Source organism: Dendrobates tinctorius, unplaced genomic scaffold (genome assembly GCF_039654945.1).
Source record: "Dendrobates tinctorius isolate UK_male_01 unplaced genomic scaffold, ASM3965494v1 ptg000120l, whole genome shotgun sequence".
Taxonomy (NCBI): domain Eukaryota; kingdom Metazoa; phylum Chordata; class Amphibia; order Anura; family Dendrobatidae; genus Dendrobates; species Dendrobates tinctorius.
In genome coordinates this window covers 17,707,964-17,728,532 of record NW_027361788.1, presented here as the reverse complement: position 1 = coordinate 17,728,532, position 20,569 = coordinate 17,707,964, and the positions used below count along the sequence as shown (strand labels likewise).

The following is a 20,569-nucleotide window of genomic DNA, read 5'->3' as shown; positions in this document are numbered from 1 at the left end:
TACAGGAGTCTAGAGGAAATAAGGAGGAGACAGGCTGGCTTTAGACAAAGTGGGTCCCCGGGAAAAAGTTTAAAGTTGGGCACTAAATGCTCACAAATTGCACCATCACAAACATTTAGGTTGCATTTACAGGCTCTGAGTTAAGACCGTTAAACAATTGCGATTGATAATATTGAAGACGTTCGGTGCTTGTTTGCCAACCTCTTTATGCATGTTCATGACGAACGATGAGGATAGAAAGATCAATAGTAAACCAATCTGCCTCAATACAGTATAATGTTATTGGCAGCATATTTGCAGTTTACATGGGGCGATGTGCTGCTGAGAACAATTATTTTTGTTCCAACATAAACAATCCAATCAGCTGATGAATGATCAGCATTTTGCTTGATCCTTGGGCAATTGCCAACATGTTTACGCCTACGAACTCTTGTCTATGCAGCTGGGATTTATAAATGGATGTTACATACACATACAGTATGTGACACAAACACTGCTGTCATACATCTGTTTCGGGACTCAATCCGGTGACCTCTTACTGTGTCGTTTGTTTCCCTTTCTGCTTAGCCACAGCCTGTTTGGTCTCTGTTCAACTGCTAATGGTTCTTTTGTCTTTTCTTTCCTTTCTTTAGTTTTCTTCTATTCAGATGTCTCTCACTTTCCAATATGGTGTTGTCGTATGACTTCTTATGAGGGGCTATTTATTCTCACCTTACACCTGCCATTTTTGCTGGCTATATTTCAAGACAAATGGTACTTGGAGATACAGCTCCTCAGCTAGGGATTATCTTACCTGATTAATGTCTGTTGCTTTTCCTATGGTTTGTGTGTCTTCCTCAATACCCTTTCCTTTCAGGGAATTTCTTTTAAATAAAATATTTTTGTGTGTGTTTTTTCTTACTTGTAACTTACTGGGTTAGTAATGCAGGTGTTTGATAGACACCTCTCAATTACTAACCCCTGAGCTTGATGCCAGTTGACATTACACAGCTGACATCAACCCCCCCAAAATATTACACAGATTGCCAACGTACCAGGGCAATCGGGAAGAGCCAGGCAAAGTACCAGAATCGGCACATTCAGTGTGATGCGCCAATTTTGGGGAGGCTGCAGGCTGGAGTTTTTAGGCTGGGAAGGGGCCTATATCCATGGACCTTCAAAGCTTGATAATATCAGCCCCCAACAGTCTGCTTCACCTTGGCTGGTTTTTATTTTTTTTTATTTAGTTCCGATCAGTGACCTGGGAGTCAGAGATGCATACAGGCATCTTCCCCATGTTGTTCCCATTCCATTTTAGCACTGTTTTCATTTATTTCACAGATTTTTCAGCCCCTCTAGACTTCCAGGTAAGGTTTTCCGGAAAAATGCTTTAGTTTTCCATAGACTTCCATTATAGTCGAGTCGAGTCCGTCCGACCTGCTTGATTTGAGTAACGAGCATTTTAGTTCTCGTTTATCACTAATCACAATAATAAATCTTGCACTAATTCTCATATGTTTCAATTCTCAGGATTTTGTCTAGACTGGATACAATTGTGTAAAGTTTTCAGCTGTTAAAAGAATTATGTCAGGACAACTTTTTTTATTTATTAACCCCTTTCCGACATCAGATGTACTATCCCGTCCATGGGACCCGGGCCCCTATGCCCATGGATAGTACGTCTAGCGCGATCAGCTGCGCTCACGGGGGGAGCGCAGCTGATCGCGGCCGGGTGTCAGCTGCTTATCACAGCTGACACCCGGCACTATGTCACGGACCACCCCCGATGAGTTAACCCCTTGCACACCACGATCAAACACGATCGCTGTGTACCGGGGGTTAAAGGGAAGCATCGGCAGGGAGGGGGCTCCATCCGTGCTTCCCTGAGCCCCCACAGCAGCACAATGTGCAACGCTGCTGCGGGGGGCTCCATCCCTGCAGGTCCCCGAATCCAAGATGGCGACGGGGACCTTCAGGACCTGCAGGGAGCTGGCTTCCTCAGTGCCTGCAAAGCGCAGGTATGAGGAATTCTGCGTCTATGCCTGTGACAGATCTCTGATCTGTCTCAGTGATCTTTGATGTGAGAGATCAGCGATCTGTCACAGGACAGTGATGTCCCACCTGGGACAACCTAATAAAGTAAAAGAAAAAAAAAAGTGTAAAAATAATTAAAAAAGAAATCGCTAAATAAAAAAATAAAAAAATATTCCCTAATAAATTCATTTTTTGGAAATAAAAAAAAAAGTACACATATTTGGTATCGCCGCGTCCGTAACGACCCACCTTATAAAAATGTCCCATTAGTTAACCCCTTTAGCGAACCCCTTAAAAAATAAAAATAAAAAACGAAGAAAAAAATAATGATTTATTATCATACCGCCGAACAAAAAGTGCAATAACGCGCGATCATAAAGACGCATATAAATATCCATGGTACCACTGAAAACGTCATCTTGTCCCGCAAAAAACGAGCTGCCATACAGCATCATCAGCGAAAAAATTAAAAAGTTATAGCTCACAGAATAAAGCTAGGCAAAAATAATTATTTTTTATATAAAATTGTTTTCATTGCATAAAAGCGGCAAAACATAAAAAAAGACATAAACGAGGTATCGCTGTAACCGTACTGACCCGAAGAATAAAACTGCTTTATGAACGGTATAAACGCACCCCTCAAAAGAAATTCTTGAAATGCTGGTTTTTGTTCATTCTACGTCCCAAAAATCGGAATAAAAAGCGATCAAAAAATGTCATGCGCCCGAAAATGGTACCAATAAAAACATCAACTCGTCCCGCAAAAAATAAGACCTCATATGACTCGGTGGATCAAAATACGGAAAAATTATAGGTCTCAAAATGTGGTGATGCAAAAACTATTTTTACAATAAAAAGCGTGCGATAGCTGCCAAAAATAAAAACCCACCATAAATAGTAAATCTAACCCCCCGTTATCACCCCCTTAGTTAGGGGAAAAATAATAACATTACAAATTTTTTTTATTTCCATTTTCCCATTAGGGTTAGGGTTAGGGATAGGGCTAGGGTTAGGGCTAGGGTTAGGGCTAGGGTTAGGGTTAGGGTTAGGGCCAGGGCTAGGGCTGAGATTAGGGTTAGGGGTGTGTTGGGGTTAGGGTTGGAGTTAGAATTGGGGGGTTTCCACTGTTTGGGCACATCAGGTGCTCTCCAAACACAACATGGCGTCTGATCTCAATTCCAGCCAATTCTGCGTTGAAAAAGTCAAATGGTGCTCCTTCCCTTCCAACCTCTGCCATGCACCCAAACAGTGGTTTACCCCCACATATGGGGTATCAGCCTACTCAGAGCAAATTGCAAAACAACTTTTGGGGTCCAATTTTTCCTGTTACCCTTAGGAAAATAAAAAATTGGGGGCAAAAATATCATTTTTGTGGAAAAAAATGTGATTTTTTTTATTCTCAAGCCCGGACGTTATAAACTTCTGTGAAGCACTTGGGGGTTCAAAGTGCTCACCACACATCTAGATAAGTTTCGTGGGGGGGTCTAGTTTCCAAAATGGGGTCACTTGTGGGGAGTTTCCACAGTTTAGGCACATCAGAGGCTCTCAAAACGCGACATGACACCCACAAACGATTCCATCAAAGTCTGCATTCCAAAACGTCACAATTTCCCTTCCGAGCCCTGACGTGTGCCCATATAGTCGTTTTCTCCCACATATGGGGTATCAGCATACTCAGGACAAATTGGACAACAACTGTTGGGGTCCAATTTCTCCTGTTACCCTTGGGAAAATAAAAAAATTGGGGACTAAAAGATCATGTTTGTGGAAAAAATATGATTTTTTAATTTTCACGCCCGGGCGTTATAAACTTCTGTGATGCACTGGGGGGTTCAAAGTGCTCAACACACATCTGGATAAGTTCCATGGGGGGTCTAGTTTCCAAAATGGGGTCACTTGTGGGGAGATTCAACAGTTTAGGTACATCAGAGGCTCTCCAAACGTGACATGACACCCGCAAACCATTCCATCAAAGTCTGCATTCCAAAATGTCGCTAATTCCCTTCCGAGCCCTGACGTGTGCCCATATAGTAGTTTTCTCCCACATATGGGGTATCAGCGGACTCAGGACAAATTGAACAACATCTTTTGGCATCCAATTTCTTATGATTTTTTTATTTTCACGCCCGGGTGTTATAAACTTCTGTGAAGCACTGGGGGGTTTAAAGTGCTCACCACACATCTAGATAAGTTCCTTAGGGGGTCTAGTTTCCAAAATGGTGTCATTTGTGGGGGGTTTCCACTGTTTTGGTACATCAGGGGCTTTCCAAACGCGACATCGTGTCCGATCTCACTTCCAGCCAAAAAAGTCAAATGGCGGTGCTTCCCTTCCGAGCTCTGCCATGCGCCCAAATAGTCGTTTACACCCACATATGGGGTACCAGCTTACTCAGGACAAATTGCACAATAACTTTTAGGGTCCTGTTACCCTTGTGAAAATAAAAATTGGGGGTGAAAAGATCATTTTTGTGGAAAAAATATAATTTTTTAATTGTACGGCTGTACGTTATAAACTTCTGTGAAGCCCTTGTGAGTTCAAAGTTCTCACCACATATCTAGATAAGTTCCTTGGGGGGGTCTAGTTTCCAACGGCGCTCCTTCCCTTCTGAGCTCTGCCATGTGCCGAAACAGTGGTTCCCCCCACATATCAGGTATCAGCGTACTCAGGACAAATTGCACAATAACTTTTGCAGTCTAATTTCTCCTGTTACCCTTGGTAAAATACAAAAAACTGGACCTTGCGGTGTATAATCTGTTTTATATAAAATCTTAATAAAAATTATTGATATATAAAAAAAACTGGACCTGAAGTAATTTTTTTTGTGAAAAAAAGTTAAATGTTTCATTCTTTTTTAAACATTCAAAAAATTCTTGTGAAGCACCTGAAGGGTTAATAAACTTCTTGAATGTGGTTTTGAGCACCTTGAGGGGTGCAGTTTTTAGAATGGTGTCACTTTTGGGGATTTTCTATCATATAGACCCCTCAAAGTGACTTCAAATGTGATGTAGTCCGTAAAATTAAAATGGTGTTGCAAAAATGAGAAATCGCTGGTTAACTTTTTGGTTCCAAAATTGTGCTGATGTAAAGTAAACATGTAGGAAATGTTACTTATTAAGTTTTTTGTGTGCCGTATCTCTGTGATTTAAGGGCATAAAAATTCAAAGTTGGAAAATTGCGAATTTTTAAAATTTTCGCCAAATTTCCTTTTTTTCACAAATAATCGCAAGTTATATGAATGAAATTTTACCACTAACATGAAGTACAATATGTCACGAGAAAACAATGTCAGAATCACCAGGATCCATGGAAGCGTTTCAGAGCTATTACCTCATAAAGGGACAGTGGTCAGAATTGTAAAAATTGGCCCGGTCATGAACGTGCAAACCACCCTTGGGGGTAAAGGGGTTAAATGTTTTAATTCTCACAGAGTATATTTTAAGTTTATATCTTATCTGTTTATTCAATGACCTATTAATGGATCTCTATGATAAGAGATCCATTAGTAGAACACAATACAGTGTCCCCCACTAGTGGCTTATATTATGTGCTTTCTGTGTGCATTTGACTGCCAGTATAGGTCATAAAGATGCAGGCAAGCAGATGGAGAATTTTATCCATGGTGAAGACCAGCCCACCTTGGTAAAAGTAGATTAGACAGACAGAGCAAGGATCGAGATTGCCACCACAGCGTGGAAGATAAAGGTTTTGTCTTCTGACTTAACACTGATTCAGAAGATCATTACATATGTTCCAAGTATGCACTGTGCAGTCTGGACTGGCTGCGGGTTAGCCTAATCTGAACGCAATAAGTTCGTAAGCATATATTCAGGTCTGTAGTCCCACAGCCAGTCTAGAAATCACAGTTCATACAGACTGTTTTTCACAGGCTCAACTACTGAAGAAAGCACTCACCAGAAAGAATGTAGAAAAAAATCATTTATTGCTCCATAAATCCACATTTATGAAGCAGTAAAGGATTTTTTCTACATTCTTCCTGGTAAGCGGTCTTCGGTAACTGAATTTGGATTAGTAGTACCAAGTGGATTTCTTGGGCGTGCTTGGACTGCGTCACTCTATGGGCTCTGGGTGTGCTGCGGAAAAAAAACTTTTTGTGTCTGATGTCTGAATTTGGCCTAAAGAGCATAACTGTCAATGGAGCAAAGATTGGCATCTGCTAGGGTGAGTAGATAGCCACACCAGAAGGGATCTGAAAGCTGACATCTGTTTGATTGCCAAAGCAAAAATGGCTAGGAGTCATAAAAGTGTGCACATTAGTATAATACAGGAAAGATGTATATCTTTGTACCGTGTTAGCCGGTAGATAGAAAAATATTCAATTCTGAATATTTTTAAAATTAGTATAAGTTGCTGAAGCTCAAGCAACACGAATTTATGATGTACTGTTGGATCACCCCCAGGGCTGTGGGATTTACTTGGTACCGGGCCGGTGTATTAAAGGGCAAGTGTCGCGGTGGCGGTGACCCGGTCCGTGGCCCTGGGTGTCCAAGTAAAATAGGTGGAATGGAATAAAATTTATATGTAGGTAGTTGTCACAGGCCGTAGTGGGAAAACAGGGGACGAGGAACCAGGGTCCCTGAACTGCTCCTCAGGCTAAGGGGGTGCCCTGACTTTCCTTAACTTGGGGGTACACTAAATGGTAGTGAGGTCCAAGTCCCCGACCTGTGCCTATCTCCTGTTTAGACCTGAGCTAAACCCCCAACCCCCTCCCCAGGAGGTGAGACAGGGAATAAAGTAAACTGCACCAAAAACACAAAGGAAAGATGCAACGGACACCATGGGGTTAAAGCAACTGAACAACAAAACTTATCTTCCTCTGCCGTCATGCACCGGACAGCAGAGTTAAGCACCAGAAAAGGAAATAGCTGGAGCTCCACTGTAACACAGCCTGCTCCTGACTCCAGCTTGGTTGAGGAATAATATCACCAACACCAGATGATGCCTCAGGCGACTTTTATAGGAAGGACGGAGTGGTCTGTACCTGCTGACCAACAAATCATGCAATTACACCAGCGGCCACCGGGGGGGAAAAGCTCACCAGCAGGCTCACTGCACTTGTAGTAACACCAGCGGCCACCAGGGGCAAAACTAATACTAACCTCCGAAGGCCTGAAAGGGAAAGGTTTATATAAGTGAATGCAGGCTCTGACACAGATCCAAAAATGGATTGTGACAGTAGTTCGTGACGCCACCTGTGGTAACTGGTCAGAAGGGGGACCAACGCTGCAGTGCAGTTCCTCTGGGACCGATGGTGTGGTGCAGCAAAGATGTAATAGCTCTCCACAGGCAGAGCTGTAGTCCTAGGGCAGTAGTAGTAGATGCTAATGTAGATGATGTAGCGTTTAGACACAGAGATGTAGCAGTGCTGAAGGGGTTGCAGGAAGGATTCAACAAACATGACAGAGTGCAGTTTCTTTTAACTTTTTACTGTGCTTTGTAGGTACAGTCCATGATTCAGATCACAGATGGTACAGGAGTTGGTCGGCCTGGAAGCAACTTAGGAATCTCTCTATGCAGATGGGTTGTGTAGTCTCCTTTCTAGTGCTAATCTGAAGTACTTGTCGTTATGGATTACTGTACACTCAAGTTCCTCTTTCTTGCTCTCTCTTAGAACTCCACTCGCATGGAAGGCAGTTGTAGCCCTCTCTCTTGGGCTCACACACCTTGCTGCTGTGCCGTCGAGTCTTAATTAGGTGGGAATAAAGCGGTCACAACTTCTATTCCTCTGGTTTCTGCTGTAGGATCATTAGTATCACACACAGCCTCGGAAAGCGGGGTCCGGTCAATGCGATTCAGCTTAGGGGTGTCAGGAACACCGCACTGCACTTGCTCACTGAGCCAGTGCGCGTGTCCCGAATAAGACAAACTGTGCTCAGAGATACCTGTGGAGCTGGCAGCAGCAGAGAAGATGCGTGCTTCAGACCCACAGGACCTGAAGCACGTGACTGCTGGGGGCATGGCCTAAACTCCAGAGAGCTAGGAGCTGCAGGAAAACTCCTAGAAAGGTAACTACGGAGCAAAGTTACTAATTGGCATAAACAGGGACATAAACCAGATCAGGCCGGGGTCAAAGCACGAGATAGCACGACAATTACCAAAGGGCTAGAGAGAACGGATAGTCAAGACGTAGCCAAGAAGTCAAAAACCAGAGAGGCAGATATACAGTGCAGAATCAACAGGCAAACTCATAACGGGGGACAGAACCGGATCAGAACCATATAAGCACGCTATAAGACAACGAATAGGCACACAGAGGTCAACACACTCGACCAAAGGCAAAAGTATAACTGACAGGGATTGGAGTTTCTCAGGGCTATAAAAAGCTCTCCCTGAACCAAAGAGAGGCCACAATAATTAACCCCAGGCGTGCAGGTCAAAGCCTGCACTGAGCTCAAGACATTAACCCCTGACGTGCAGGTCAAAAACCTGCACTGGGATCATGACAAGGGGTGAGCTTGACTCCAGCTCAGTCCTCCCCAGCTCGTCTCCACACGTCCACACTCTTCCCTCTCTCTGCACTAACTCACTAACTTCCTTCCTCCCAACCACAGAGAGCAGCTCCTCAGCAGTTAGGTTCAGAGCACCCTCTGATGGCCTGAAGTAGGAGCTGTGGTGTGTGTTTGAACTACCTGATAGAGAGATCCTTCATTGCTTCCAAGCATGACATCACACTTCCTAGGAGGGAGGTAATGCCACTGTGGCGACTGTACTCCTGGGGGCGCCACACTGTACTTAGTAACCCAGAATGTGTGTTGGATTACTGGAGTAGCTGCTGAAGAAATTGCCAGCAAGCTTACAAATGTCAGTAAAGTGTCACAAACATCTGAAAATTGGTGCAGATGTCCATCCATTGTCATTTCTACAAATTGTCTGTTTCCGTAGGTTGTTATTAGGGTGAATACCAGAGGGATCTGAAGAAGACCAGGGTGAAGACGGAGAGAAGGTGGTGGAAGAGAGGACTATGGAGGCCGAGATGAGCTGGAAAAGCCTGGACGGACCGGGGCCAGATGCTGAAAGGAAGAGGGACACAAATGAGGATGGGAGACACAGGGCAGGTAGATCCAGCAGAGACACAGAACAGGCGGAGCGGATGGACAGACAGGGAGCTGACAAGGACAGGGTGGCAGAGGGACCGAAGGAGGATGGTAGGCAGGACAGACAGACGAGACAGGGAGAAGGAGCAGGCAGATAACAGACGGTGGTGCCGGACGGCAACCAGGACCGAGACGCAGAGTACACTGGAGACAAGATACAGGGACCTGAGAAGCGAGGGTGACGCTGCGCAAAGAATGCAGGCGCCACAGAGAACGACAAACAGGCATCTTACCTGCATAGACGCCGGTCAGAAATACCAGGTGGGCGCTGCCATATTGGGGCGGAGCCACCGGGTCACGAGCTCCCAAGATGCCCTGCAGCCGAGGAAGGGCAAGTGCGCATGCCCAGACCCGTCGCGTCCCCAAAAAGGCAGACGGGGAGCGGCATGGAAGCTGCCTGGAGATGCGCCGGGGGCGGAGGCCCCCAGGTAAGGGACCGAATCCGGGGGTGTGACAGTACACCCTCTCTTACTCCCCCTCTTCTTAAGGCTGGACAGGAACCTCCTCATGATATGAGGGGCATTGATGTTCTCCCGACGCTAACACAACCTCTCCTCAGGACCGAACCCTTTCCAATCAATAAGAAAAAAGGCCTTTCCTCTGATTGTTTTCTTGGCTAGAATGTCTTTGACGTCTAAGATGTCCTCAGAAGTGCTAGGTTGGGGAGAGTGGGACGAAGCTGGGTGAAAGCGATTAAACACTGCGGGTTTGAGGAGAGAGACGTGGAAGGCATTGGGAATCCTCAGAGAGGCAGGTAGTTTTAACTTATAGGCCACATCATTTATGCGACTCAAAACCTCAAAGGGACCAATGTAACGTGGACCTAACTTAGGCTGGTTTCACATTTGCGTTTTTTAGCGCTGGAAAAAAACGCATACGTGCGCATGCGATTTTTCCCCTATATTTAACATGGGTGCGCATACCTGCGCACTTGTAAGCGCATGTATGCGATTTTCATGCGCTGCGTTTTTTTGGGGTGTGCGTTGGTATTTTCCAGACGCTGCATGTTGCATTTTTTGGCCCTTGAAAAAATCGCATGCGCACGTATGCGCACGTTTTGCGCTAAAAATGGCCATTATAGCCTATGGATGCGCATACGTGCGCACTGGCATGCGCAGGTATGCGCTTTTTTAGCGCAGCGTTTTTTGGGTGGTGTCCACTTTTTATCCTAGTTAGAATCTTCTAAAGTCCAAAAAAAAAAGGCTATATAAAGGAGGTGCCTGCCAAAACTCTGCCACTACTACACTAGACAGATTGAAGAGCAGACATTCAACCAAGAACACATTATATCAGCGAAGAATGTGAGTATATTACATTATATGCCTGTCCTTTTAAATTATGTATGTACTAATGATTTTTATTATTTTTACATGCAGTATGTCTTCAGAATCGGAGTATTCCCCATCGCGGCAGGAATTGGCGCAAGCAGACCGTGAGGTGATTATTTTCGTGCATCTGGTAAGTATATCTGCTGCTTCTCCAAATCTCTTACGTTTTTTTCAACTTTCAGACATCGTCATCATCATCTGCGGACGGGAATAGTGAGGGCGAACAGCAGGAGCAGCGAAGCCAAGTCCCGGTGGTGATACGTAATGTAAGTATCAAATGATTTGTAATGTTTTTTTTTTTTTTTTATCTTCTATTTTTACTCTTTTTTTTTTTTCTTTTTTTGTAACTTTTTAGTCAATTTAAATTTGATTATTCTAATGAATGTGTTTTGTCTAGGTTCCACAACGGGATGAAGACGTCTACCTGGATAATGAGCAGCTCATCAGCCTGGTCCAGGAGCGTTCGCCGTTGTGGGACAGCCGTGACCGGCTGTACAAGGACAATGTGGTGACACGGCGGCTATGGAATGAGGTGGCCGCAGCGTTGATGGATGGCTGGGACAGCGCCACAGCATCCGCCAAAAAGGCGTTTAGTGAGTATTTCCCTGCTCTGTATTGTGCCGCAGTGACTGTTGTCCTTGACGGCACTGTTGGGTTTCGTGCTAGGCGTATTCTAGCAGGAAACCCAACAGTGTCATCGTGGTCTACAGTGACTGCTTTGAGTATTGTATTGCTACATTGTGCCGCAGTGACTGTTGTCCTTGACGGCACTGTTGGGTTTCGTGCTAGGCGTATTCGAGCAGGAAACCCAACAGTGTCATCGGGGTCTACAGTGACTGCTTTGAGTATTGTATTGCTACATTGTGCCGCAGTGACTGTTGTCCTTGACGGCACTGTTGGGTTTCGTGCTAGGCGTATTCTAGCAGGAAACCCAACAGTGTCATCGGGGTCTACAGTGACTGCTTTGAGTATTGTATTGCTACATTGTGCCGCAGTGACTGTTGTCCTTGACGGCACTGTTGGGTTTCGTGCTAGGCGTATTCTAGCAGGAAACCCAACAGTGTCATCGTGGTCTACAGTGACTGCTTTGAGTATTGTATTGCTACATTGTGCCGCAGTGACTGTTGTCCTTGACGGCACTGTTGGGTTTCGTGCTAGGCGTATTCTAGCAGGAAACCCAACAGTGTCATCATGGTCTACAGTGACTGCTTTGAGTATTGTATTGCTACATTGTGCCGCAGTGACTGTTGTCCTTGACGGCACTGTTGGGTTTCGTGCTAGGCGTATTCGAGCAGGAAACCCAACAGTGTCATCGTGGTCTACAGTGACTGCTTTGAGTATTGTATTGCTACATTGTGCCGCAGTGACTGTTGTCCTTGACGGCACTGTTGGGTTTCGTGCTAGGCGTATTCGAGCAGGAAACCCAACAGTGTCATCGTGGTCTACAGTGACTGCTTTGAGTATTGTATTGCTACATTGTGCCGCAGTGACTGTTGTCCTTGACGGCACTGTTGGGTTTCGTGCTAGGCGTATTCTAGCAGGAAACCCAACAGTGTCATCGTGGTCTACAGTGACTGCTTTGAGTATTGTATTGCTACATTGTGCCGCAGTGACTGTTGTCCTTGACGGCACTGTTGGGTTTCGTGCTAGGCGTATTCTAGCAGGAAACCCAACAGTGTCATCGTGGTCTACAGTGACTGCTTTGAGTATTGTATTGCTACATTGTGCCGCAGTGACTGTTGTCCTTGACGGCACTGTTGGGTTTCGTGCTAGGTGTATTCTAGCAGGAAACCCAACAGTGTCATCGGGGTGTACAGTGACTGCTTTGAGTATTGTATTGCTAAATTGTGAAGCAGTGAGTGTTGTACTTGACGGCACTGTTTTTTTTTATCAACAGTGGACAAAGTCCGAACACGTTGGCGTTCGATCAAGGACCGCTTCAACAGTGATGTTCGTGCTGAGGGCCAGGTTCGCAGTGGATCTGCGTCAAGGACCAGAACTAGATACCGTCACTATCACGCGTTGCAGTTCCTAAGACCGGTCCTTGCCACAAGATCGTAAGTATTATACATTTTGGGTTTTTATTTTTATTAATCTGTGTTTTTCTAATCCACAGCTGATGCTTCTTGTAAAGGCATGGTAGTAATGATTTTCCTTTCTTCCACAGCACCTGGAGCAGCACCCTGCAACCTGGCCCTGGAGCGGTCCTTCGTCGGACGTCCTCTGACCCGTCCCAGCCATCCGACAGCCAGGAAGCACCTTGCAGGTCCCACACACACACAGCTGGTGACCAGGAAGCTGGGCCATCAGGTGTTCCCCTGTCCCAGGTCTCTGCCACTGGTTATGCGGGCACTACCCGCCAGCGGCAGAGGGCCTTGGACAGGAATGTCTTGCCCGAGTTTATGCATTTGAGCGAGACATTTAATTCCAGCCTCAAGTCACTGTCCGACAGAGTTGAAAGCGGTTTTGCACTGATGGAACGTGGTTTTAACCACTTTGAACACCGCTTCAATTCTGTAGAACAGCGCCTTGACCGTCTGGAGGCCGACCTCAACAGACCAGCACACCATTTTTTTAGTAAGATTGAAAAGGGCATGGCGGAACACCTTAGTCCTGATCAACAGCTGAATGTGCTGCAGGCCTGCAACAATGCTTTCTTGCAGGCTATGCAGCATAATCGGTACGGTCAGCAGTCAGTGGTGTCCTTTCCACCTGTGCCACCATTGACTCGCTTCACCTCACTACCGACTTGTGCTGCATACCACTGCACGGACACCTCTCTTCAAAGGCTGGACACCCACCGTTACACCACCACAAGTCTGAGTGCAGCTGGTCACTTCACCGACACCACCATGGCAAGCGCTGCTCCTGTCTGGAGCACCACCGCCAATCCCATGCATGCGTGGAGCTCAGCCACCACTAGGCAAACATGGAACAGCCCTGCCGCTACAACAACATGTAGTAGCCCTGCCACCACCACTCTGCAAACCTGGGCCATCACTGCCGCCACCAGTCCTCCTGCAAGGACGAGCACTGACCAAGAAGAGCAGCATCAGCCACCTCAGCAGCAGCAGCCAACTCAGCAGACGCCACCTCAGCAGCAGCAGCCACCTCAGCAGCAGCCGCCACCTCAGCAGCAGCAGCAACCACCTCAGCAGCAGCCGCCACCTCAGCAGCAGCAGCAACCACCTCAGCAGCAGCAACCACCTCAGCAGCAGCTGCCACCTCAGCAGCAGCCGCCACCTCAGCAGCAGCCGCAACCTCTGCAGCAGCAGCCGCCACCTCAGCAGCAGCAGCCATACCAGCAGACGGGGGACCTACATTCCATATTTGCCCCTACTTCAAGGCGAAATCAATCAAGGCGGGCATTGGGCCAAAGTCGGTCCAGGCACACAAGCCTACGGCGACATGCCATTACAACTAATGTAACTGAACAGATTTCCTCTCCTACAAGTGTTCCAAGTTTAATTCCCTTAACTGGACTACCTTCCCCCACAAGTTTTGTTGCCCCTTCCCCTCAAACACCGTCTTCAACTGCAAGTGTTGCATATTCCCTGCACACCCCCAAATTGAAACCATCTGCCCCCAAACGCCGTAAAAAATAATTTTTAAATTTTTTTTTTGTGATAAAAAATAAATTTACATTTGTGGTTCACCATTAATAAGTTTCATTAATGTTGTTTGCGCCGCTCACACACACTGATGGGTAAATACATGTTAAAAACCAACCCAAGGGCTAGTATAGTCATATGTGAAATAACATGGACTAGTATAGTCATTCAAAGGCCTAGTGTAATAACTCTAGTTTTACAAAATAGAATCTGGTTTCATGAAAAACAAACTGTTGAAACTTGTCTAAAAAATAAGTTTCTTTCTAGTTTCACCAGTTTGTTTTTGGTGAAACAAGATGCTAGTTGTTAAAAATCGAGTTATTACAGTAGGCCTTGGTATGACTATACTAGGCCGTGGTATTTCACATATACTACTAGCCCCAAGGCCTAGTATACTCATATTTGAAATACCACGGCCTAGTATAGTCATTCCAAGGCCTAGTGTAATAACTCTAGTTTTACAAAATAGAATCTGGTTTCATGAAAAACAAACTGTTGAAACTTGTCTAAAAAATAAGTTTCTTTCTAGTTTCACCAGTTTGTTTTTGGTGAAACAAGATGCTAGTTGTTAAAAATCGAGTTATTACAGTAGGCCTTGGTATGACTATACTAGGCCGTGGTATTTCACATATACTACTAGCCCCAAGGCCTAGTATACTCATATTTGAAATACCACGGCCTAGTATAGTCATTCCAAGGCCTAGTGTAATAACTCTAGTTTTACAAAATAGAATCTGGTTTCATGAAAAACAAACTGTTGAAACTTGTCTAAAAAATAAGTTTCTTTCTAGTTTCACCAGTTTGTTTTTGGTGAAACAAGATGCTAGTTGTTAAAAATCGAGTTATTACAGTAGGCCTTGGTATGACTATACTAGGCCGTGGTATTTCACATATTACTATACTACTAGCCCCAAGGCCTAGTATACTCATATTTGAAATACCACGGCCTAGTATAGTCATTCAAAGGCCTAGTGTAATAACTTTTAATGGAGCAGATTACATTCATCCACTCAATGCTGACTTGTATTCCCCATGGACTTTCATTGGGGTTGGGTTTTGAGTGTTGTGTTTTGAGAAAATCACATACTTTGTTTTAAACTATTTGCACAATTTTATCTTGAAAAAAAATGGTTTCCTGATTCATGGCCTGCAGCTTTGCTCATTCCAATATATTTAACGCAGACTAGCAATGCTGCATTTTAACTCGTATGTGTATTTACCTGCCCAGGTGTGTGAACATAATAAAATTCAGTTATACATGGGAAGTTTTTTAATTAATCGGAGTTTAAAAAATATAGTGCACTCAGTAATGGTATCAAATAAGGATTTTTATTACCATAAACAACAACATTACACCATTTCATCTTGCCAGTGCACCCGTCCTACATCAGAAATAAAGTAGGCCGCAAATTTGTCCCTCATTTGGCCAACTTCAACGGATGACCTGAGAGTGTGCTGAGTGAATTCAGGCAATGGGTTAGGAGCATCATCGTCCAGTTCAAAGGTCGGGTGCTCTTTAGCCATCACAAAGTTATGTAGAACCACACAGGCCTTCACCACCTCATCGACTGTTTCAAGTTTAAGATTAATGGCCGTGCCCAGAATTCGCCATCTGGAAACAAGAATCCCAAAAGCACACTCGACAGTTCTTCTGGCCCTGGTCAGCCTGTAATTAAAAATTTTTTTGGTGTGGTCCAAGTCCCGGCTGGAGTAGGGTTTCAGTAAGTTTCCGCACATTTGAAAAGCCTCATCGCCAACCATTACAAAGGGCAGTGGCGGAGCTTCGGTGTGAGGAAGAGGCCGTGGCATAGGGAAATTAAATTGGTTGCCATACAACCTCCGGCCCATGTCTGAGTTTTTAAAAGCCTGCGAGTCATTACCACGGCCAAATGCTCCAATGTCCACTGCTACAAACATACATCCGGCATCCGCAATTGCAATGAGTACTATTGAAAAGTACTTTTTGTAATTATAGTACTCAGATCCCGTTCTTTGGGGTTTGATGATCCGTATGTGTTTCCCATCAACAGCTCCCAAACAGTTGGGAAAATTGCATACTGTCCAGAATTTGTCAGCAATTTCCATCCACTTTTCAGCGGTGGGCAGGGGCATAAATTCTGGGCAAAGAACATTCCAGAGAGCCCGGCAGGTGTCAGCAACAATTCCAGACAAGGTAGAGATTCCAATACGGTACTGGAAGTGTAGTGAGGATAGGGTTTCTCCAGTCGCCAGGAATCTGTGAACAGACAAAGAAGTAAAATTAATATTTATGTATATTATTTTTAAAAACTATAAAAAAAATATTAGTACATTCACGAAAACTAATTACCCAAGGTTTTGAATACTAAATTTACAAAAAAAAACATCAGACCACACCCCTTTGTTTTTAAAACATACCGTAATGTCACCAGTAGCCGTTCCTCAGGAGGAATCGCACGACGGAGCTGTGTGTCCTGTCTCCGGATGGATTGTTGGACACGAGCAAGCAAATCCATGAAACTTTCGTGGGACATCCGGATATAATCTGTAAATTTCTCCGGGTTTGACTGGAGCTCGCTGTAGAGGGTATGGTATGCCCCACGGCTCTCCCGGAGTTCAACAATCGGATGTATCCACATACGCCGCCGTCTTCGCTGCCTCTCTCTCTTCCTTTGTTCATGGCAAGCAACTGCATACGCCTGAGCCATCGCGATGTCCAAATCCAAGTTGAAGTGAAAACTCTTCCAGCGCAGATCCATGGTCACGAGAAGAATCAAGCAAATGTGAAGAATACTGTAGACAGGGTGTATATATATTAACATACCACACCCACAATGAAGTCCCATTGGTCTTGTGTGTTGTTGAATGGTTGTTTTTTCTTTTTTGTGGGGTTTTTCCAAAATCTGTAAAAAAACGCAAACGCACAAAAAACGCATACAAATGCGCAAAAACGCTGCGTTTTTTTCCTGCATGCGCATTAAAATGCTGGAAAAAAACGCAGCGTTTGTATGCATTTGTATGCGTTTTTTTAATGCGTTTTTTTGCGGGAAAAACGCGCTGCAAAAAAAAGCAAGTGTGAAACTAGCCTTAAAAGAGGGGATTTTAAGTCTGATGTAACGTGAGGACAGCTAGACCTTATCGCCCGGAAGATAAGGAGGGGCATCTAAGCATTTTTTATCGGCGTACCTCTTCATCTTGTCGCTAGCTTTTTCAAGGGCCTCTTTAGTCTCCTTCCAAATTTTGGAGAATTCTGAGGACAAGGAGTCCGCTGCCGGCACGCCCGAGGCGGGGTAAATGGGATGAGGAATGCCCGGATGTTGCCCGAAAACCACAAAAAAAGGAGATTTGGAAGAGGACTCGTTGGGATGATTGTTGTAAGCAAATTCTGCCCAGGGGAGCAGGGAAACCCAACTTCTCTGGTGCGCATTGGAGAAGTGCCGAAGGTAGGAGGTTAAAGCCTGATTAACTCGCTCCACTTGGCCGTTGGATTGCGGATGATAGACCTAGGAAAAATCTAGGGTCACCTTCATTAATCCGCAGAGGGCTCTCCAGAAACGGGAGGTAAATTGAACTCCACGGTCTGACATTATATGCCGAGGAAAGCCGTGAAGTCGAAAAATATGGTGCAAGAAAATCTTCGCCAACTCGGGAACCGAAGGCAGTCCAGGCAGAGGAATGAAGTGGGCCATTTTTGAAAAACAATCCACGACCACCAAAATGATGGTACAGTCGGAGGACAGAGGTGAATCCATGACAAAGTCCATGGCGATATGGCTCCAAGGGACCGAAGGCACAGGCAAAGGGTGCAAGAGTCCAGAGGGCAGCTGTCTTGGGACCTTGTTTCTGGCATAGGAGGAGCAAGAAGCGGTGAACTCTAGGACGTCTTGGCGGAGCGATGGCCACCAATAATGGCGGGAGATGAGTGACAGAGTTTTCTTAGCTCCAGCATGTCCGGCAACAGTAGAGGAGTGCCCCCAACGCAAGACTTTTATCCTGTCACGGTCCAATACCAAGGTCTTGCCAGGTGGTGGGTTAACCAGAGTTAGGGGAGCCAGGGTGACGATCTTAGCTGGATCGATGATGTGTGCAGGGCTCTCTTCCTCATCGACGGGCTGGAATGACCAGGATAGAGCATCAGCTTTGGTATTCTTATTACCAGGCCGAAAGTGGAGCTCGAAGTCAAAGCGTCCAAAGAACAAGGACCATCTGGCTTGTCGAGGGTTGAGCCTCTGGGCGGACTGAGTGTAGGCCAAATTCTTGTGGTCGGTATATATGGTGAAGGGATGAATGGCTCCTTCAAGAAGGTAACGCCACTCCTCTAAGGCCAGTTTTATAGCTAGTAGTTCCTTGTCCCCGATGGAATAGTTGCATTCGGAAGGGGAGAAGGCCTTAGAGAAGAATCCGCAAGTAACAGTCCGACCTGTGGAAGTTCTTTGCAAAAGAACCGCTCCTGCTCCAACAGATGATGCGTCGACTTCGAGGATGAAAGGTCTATTGGCATCCGGGCGGTGGAGAACAGGAGCCGTAGCAAATTCCTTTTTCACAGTTTGGAAGGCGTTTTCTGCCTCAGAGGACCAGAGCTTGGGATTTGCCACTTTGCGTGCGAGAGCAGAGATAGACTTGGTCAAAGTAGAAAAAATGTGGGATGAATTGCCTATAATAATTGGCAAAGTCGAGAAAGCGTTGAATAGCTTTGAGTCCAAGGGGACGAGGCCAGTTGAGGACAGCGGATACTTTCTCGGGATCCATCTTCAGACCAGACTTCGAGACAATATAACCTAGAAAAGGCAAGGAAGGCTGCTGAAGACGCATTTCTCCAACTTGGCGAAAAGGTAGTTTTCTCTTAGGCGTTGTAAAACTTGATGGACGTCTTGCCGATGGGTGGAAAGATCCGGGAAAAAGACAAGGATGTCGTCCAGATAGACCACGACACAGGAGTAGAGGAGATCCCGAAAAATATCAGTTACGAGCTCCTGAAATACCGCTGGCGCATTGCAGAGACTAAAGGGCATAACAAGGTACTCATAGTGACCATCATGAGTGTTGAATGCGGTCTTCCACTCATCCCCAGCGCAAATTCGGACGAGATTATAGGCTCCTCTAAGATCAAGTTTGGTAAATATTTGTGTTCCCCTCAGGTAATCAAAGAGTTCGGGGATGAGAGGCAACGGATACTTGTTTTTTATAGTAATGTTGTTTAGACCTCTGTAATCAATGCACGGACGGAGGGAGCCGTCCTTTTTCTTGACAAAGAAGAAGCCTGCGCTTGCAGGAGAAGAAGACTTTCGAATGAAGTCCCTGGCCAGATTCTCTTGAAGTATTCTGACATGGCTTGCATCTCTGCGGGTGAAAGCGGATAAATCCTACCCCTGGCGGAATGGCTGCTGGGACGAGATCGATGGGGCAATCGTAGGGTCGGTGCGGAGGAAGATTCTCGGCCTCCTTCTTGTTGAAGACGTCTGAGAAGGAACGGTAAACGGCGCGCAACCCGGAGGAAATGGAGGGGGAACGGGGACCACCCATGGGACGCACCGACAGCAGACACCGTGCCCGGCAGGACTCCCCCAGCGCAAAATATTGCCGTCGTGCCAGTCCAAGGTGGGCTCGTGAGTCCGCAACCAAGGGAGGCCGAGAAGAACCGGATGAGAGATGCCTGCTAAGACATAAAAGGCAATTCTCTCCTTGTGCAGGGCTCCTACCTGGAGTTCTACCTCCTGGGGGACTTGAGTAATGGTCTCCTGCAGGGGTAGCCATCTACGGAAGCGAGAATCCGAGGTGATTCCAAATTTCTCACCGGGACTGAAAATTTAACGACCTCCTCGAGCCTAATAAAATTACCTGCTGCGCCGGAATCTACATAGGCTGCTAAAGAAAAATGCTTACCACGGACAGAGTGAGGGGTAGAGAGGAGTCACATACACCTAGCGAGGCCTCTCTTACCTGACCTAGGCGCAGGAGTTTTCCGGACGTTCTGGGCAGGCACGGATCAGATCGGAGACAAGCTTTTAAATTAGAGGCTAGAGCTTAGGGTGATCATGGTTTTTATTGTCAACTACAAGCAGGACACCAGAGCACTGAGAGTACAATTTTTAAGACCTCAAGCAAATAGACAAGATAAAGTAGTGAAGGGCTATAATAACCAATGTGCCAAAGTTACCTGAGGTCGCTGACTTTAGCTTTTGAGTGATAGCCATATTTAGAAGAGATTTATGCAAATTATGGTATCTGGAAAAAAAATAAAATCAAAGGGACTGTAGGTGGTGACCCTAGAGCTTTGGGTCATCTAACTTATTACATATCTGGGTAAGGTAGTTTTTATCTTGGATGAGTAGGGCTGGTTCTATTTATCCCATTACAGCCAATTTTTCTTCTTTTTGTTTTTAATTTTCCTCTTCCAAGTGCTTTAACTTTTTATTTTCTGCTGACATAGCCATATGAGGTCTTCTTTTTTTTTACCAGGATGAGTTTGAGTTTTGATTGATACCATTCGTTTTACAAATGTACTGGAGCAGGCAAACAAATTCC

General features: G+C 45.5%; 1 protein-coding gene across 1 annotated transcript in view; it reads left to right on the top strand.

Annotated features, from left to right (window-relative positions):
• The first annotated feature begins 10,160 nt into the window (after nt 1-10,160).
• LOC141046800 (uncharacterized) overlaps nt 10,161-20,569 on the top strand; it is a 38,114-nt gene continuing 27,705 nt past the window's right edge. The window contains exons 1-3 of the mRNA XM_073541424.1: nt 10,161-10,563; nt 10,637-10,720; nt 10,852-11,422. Coding sequence (XP_073397525.1) covers nt 10,465-10,563; nt 10,637-10,720; nt 10,852-11,422 — 754 coding nt within the window. The 5' untranslated portion in view covers nt 10,161-10,464. The remainder of the gene's footprint in view (nt 10,564-10,636; nt 10,721-10,851; nt 11,423-20,569) is intronic.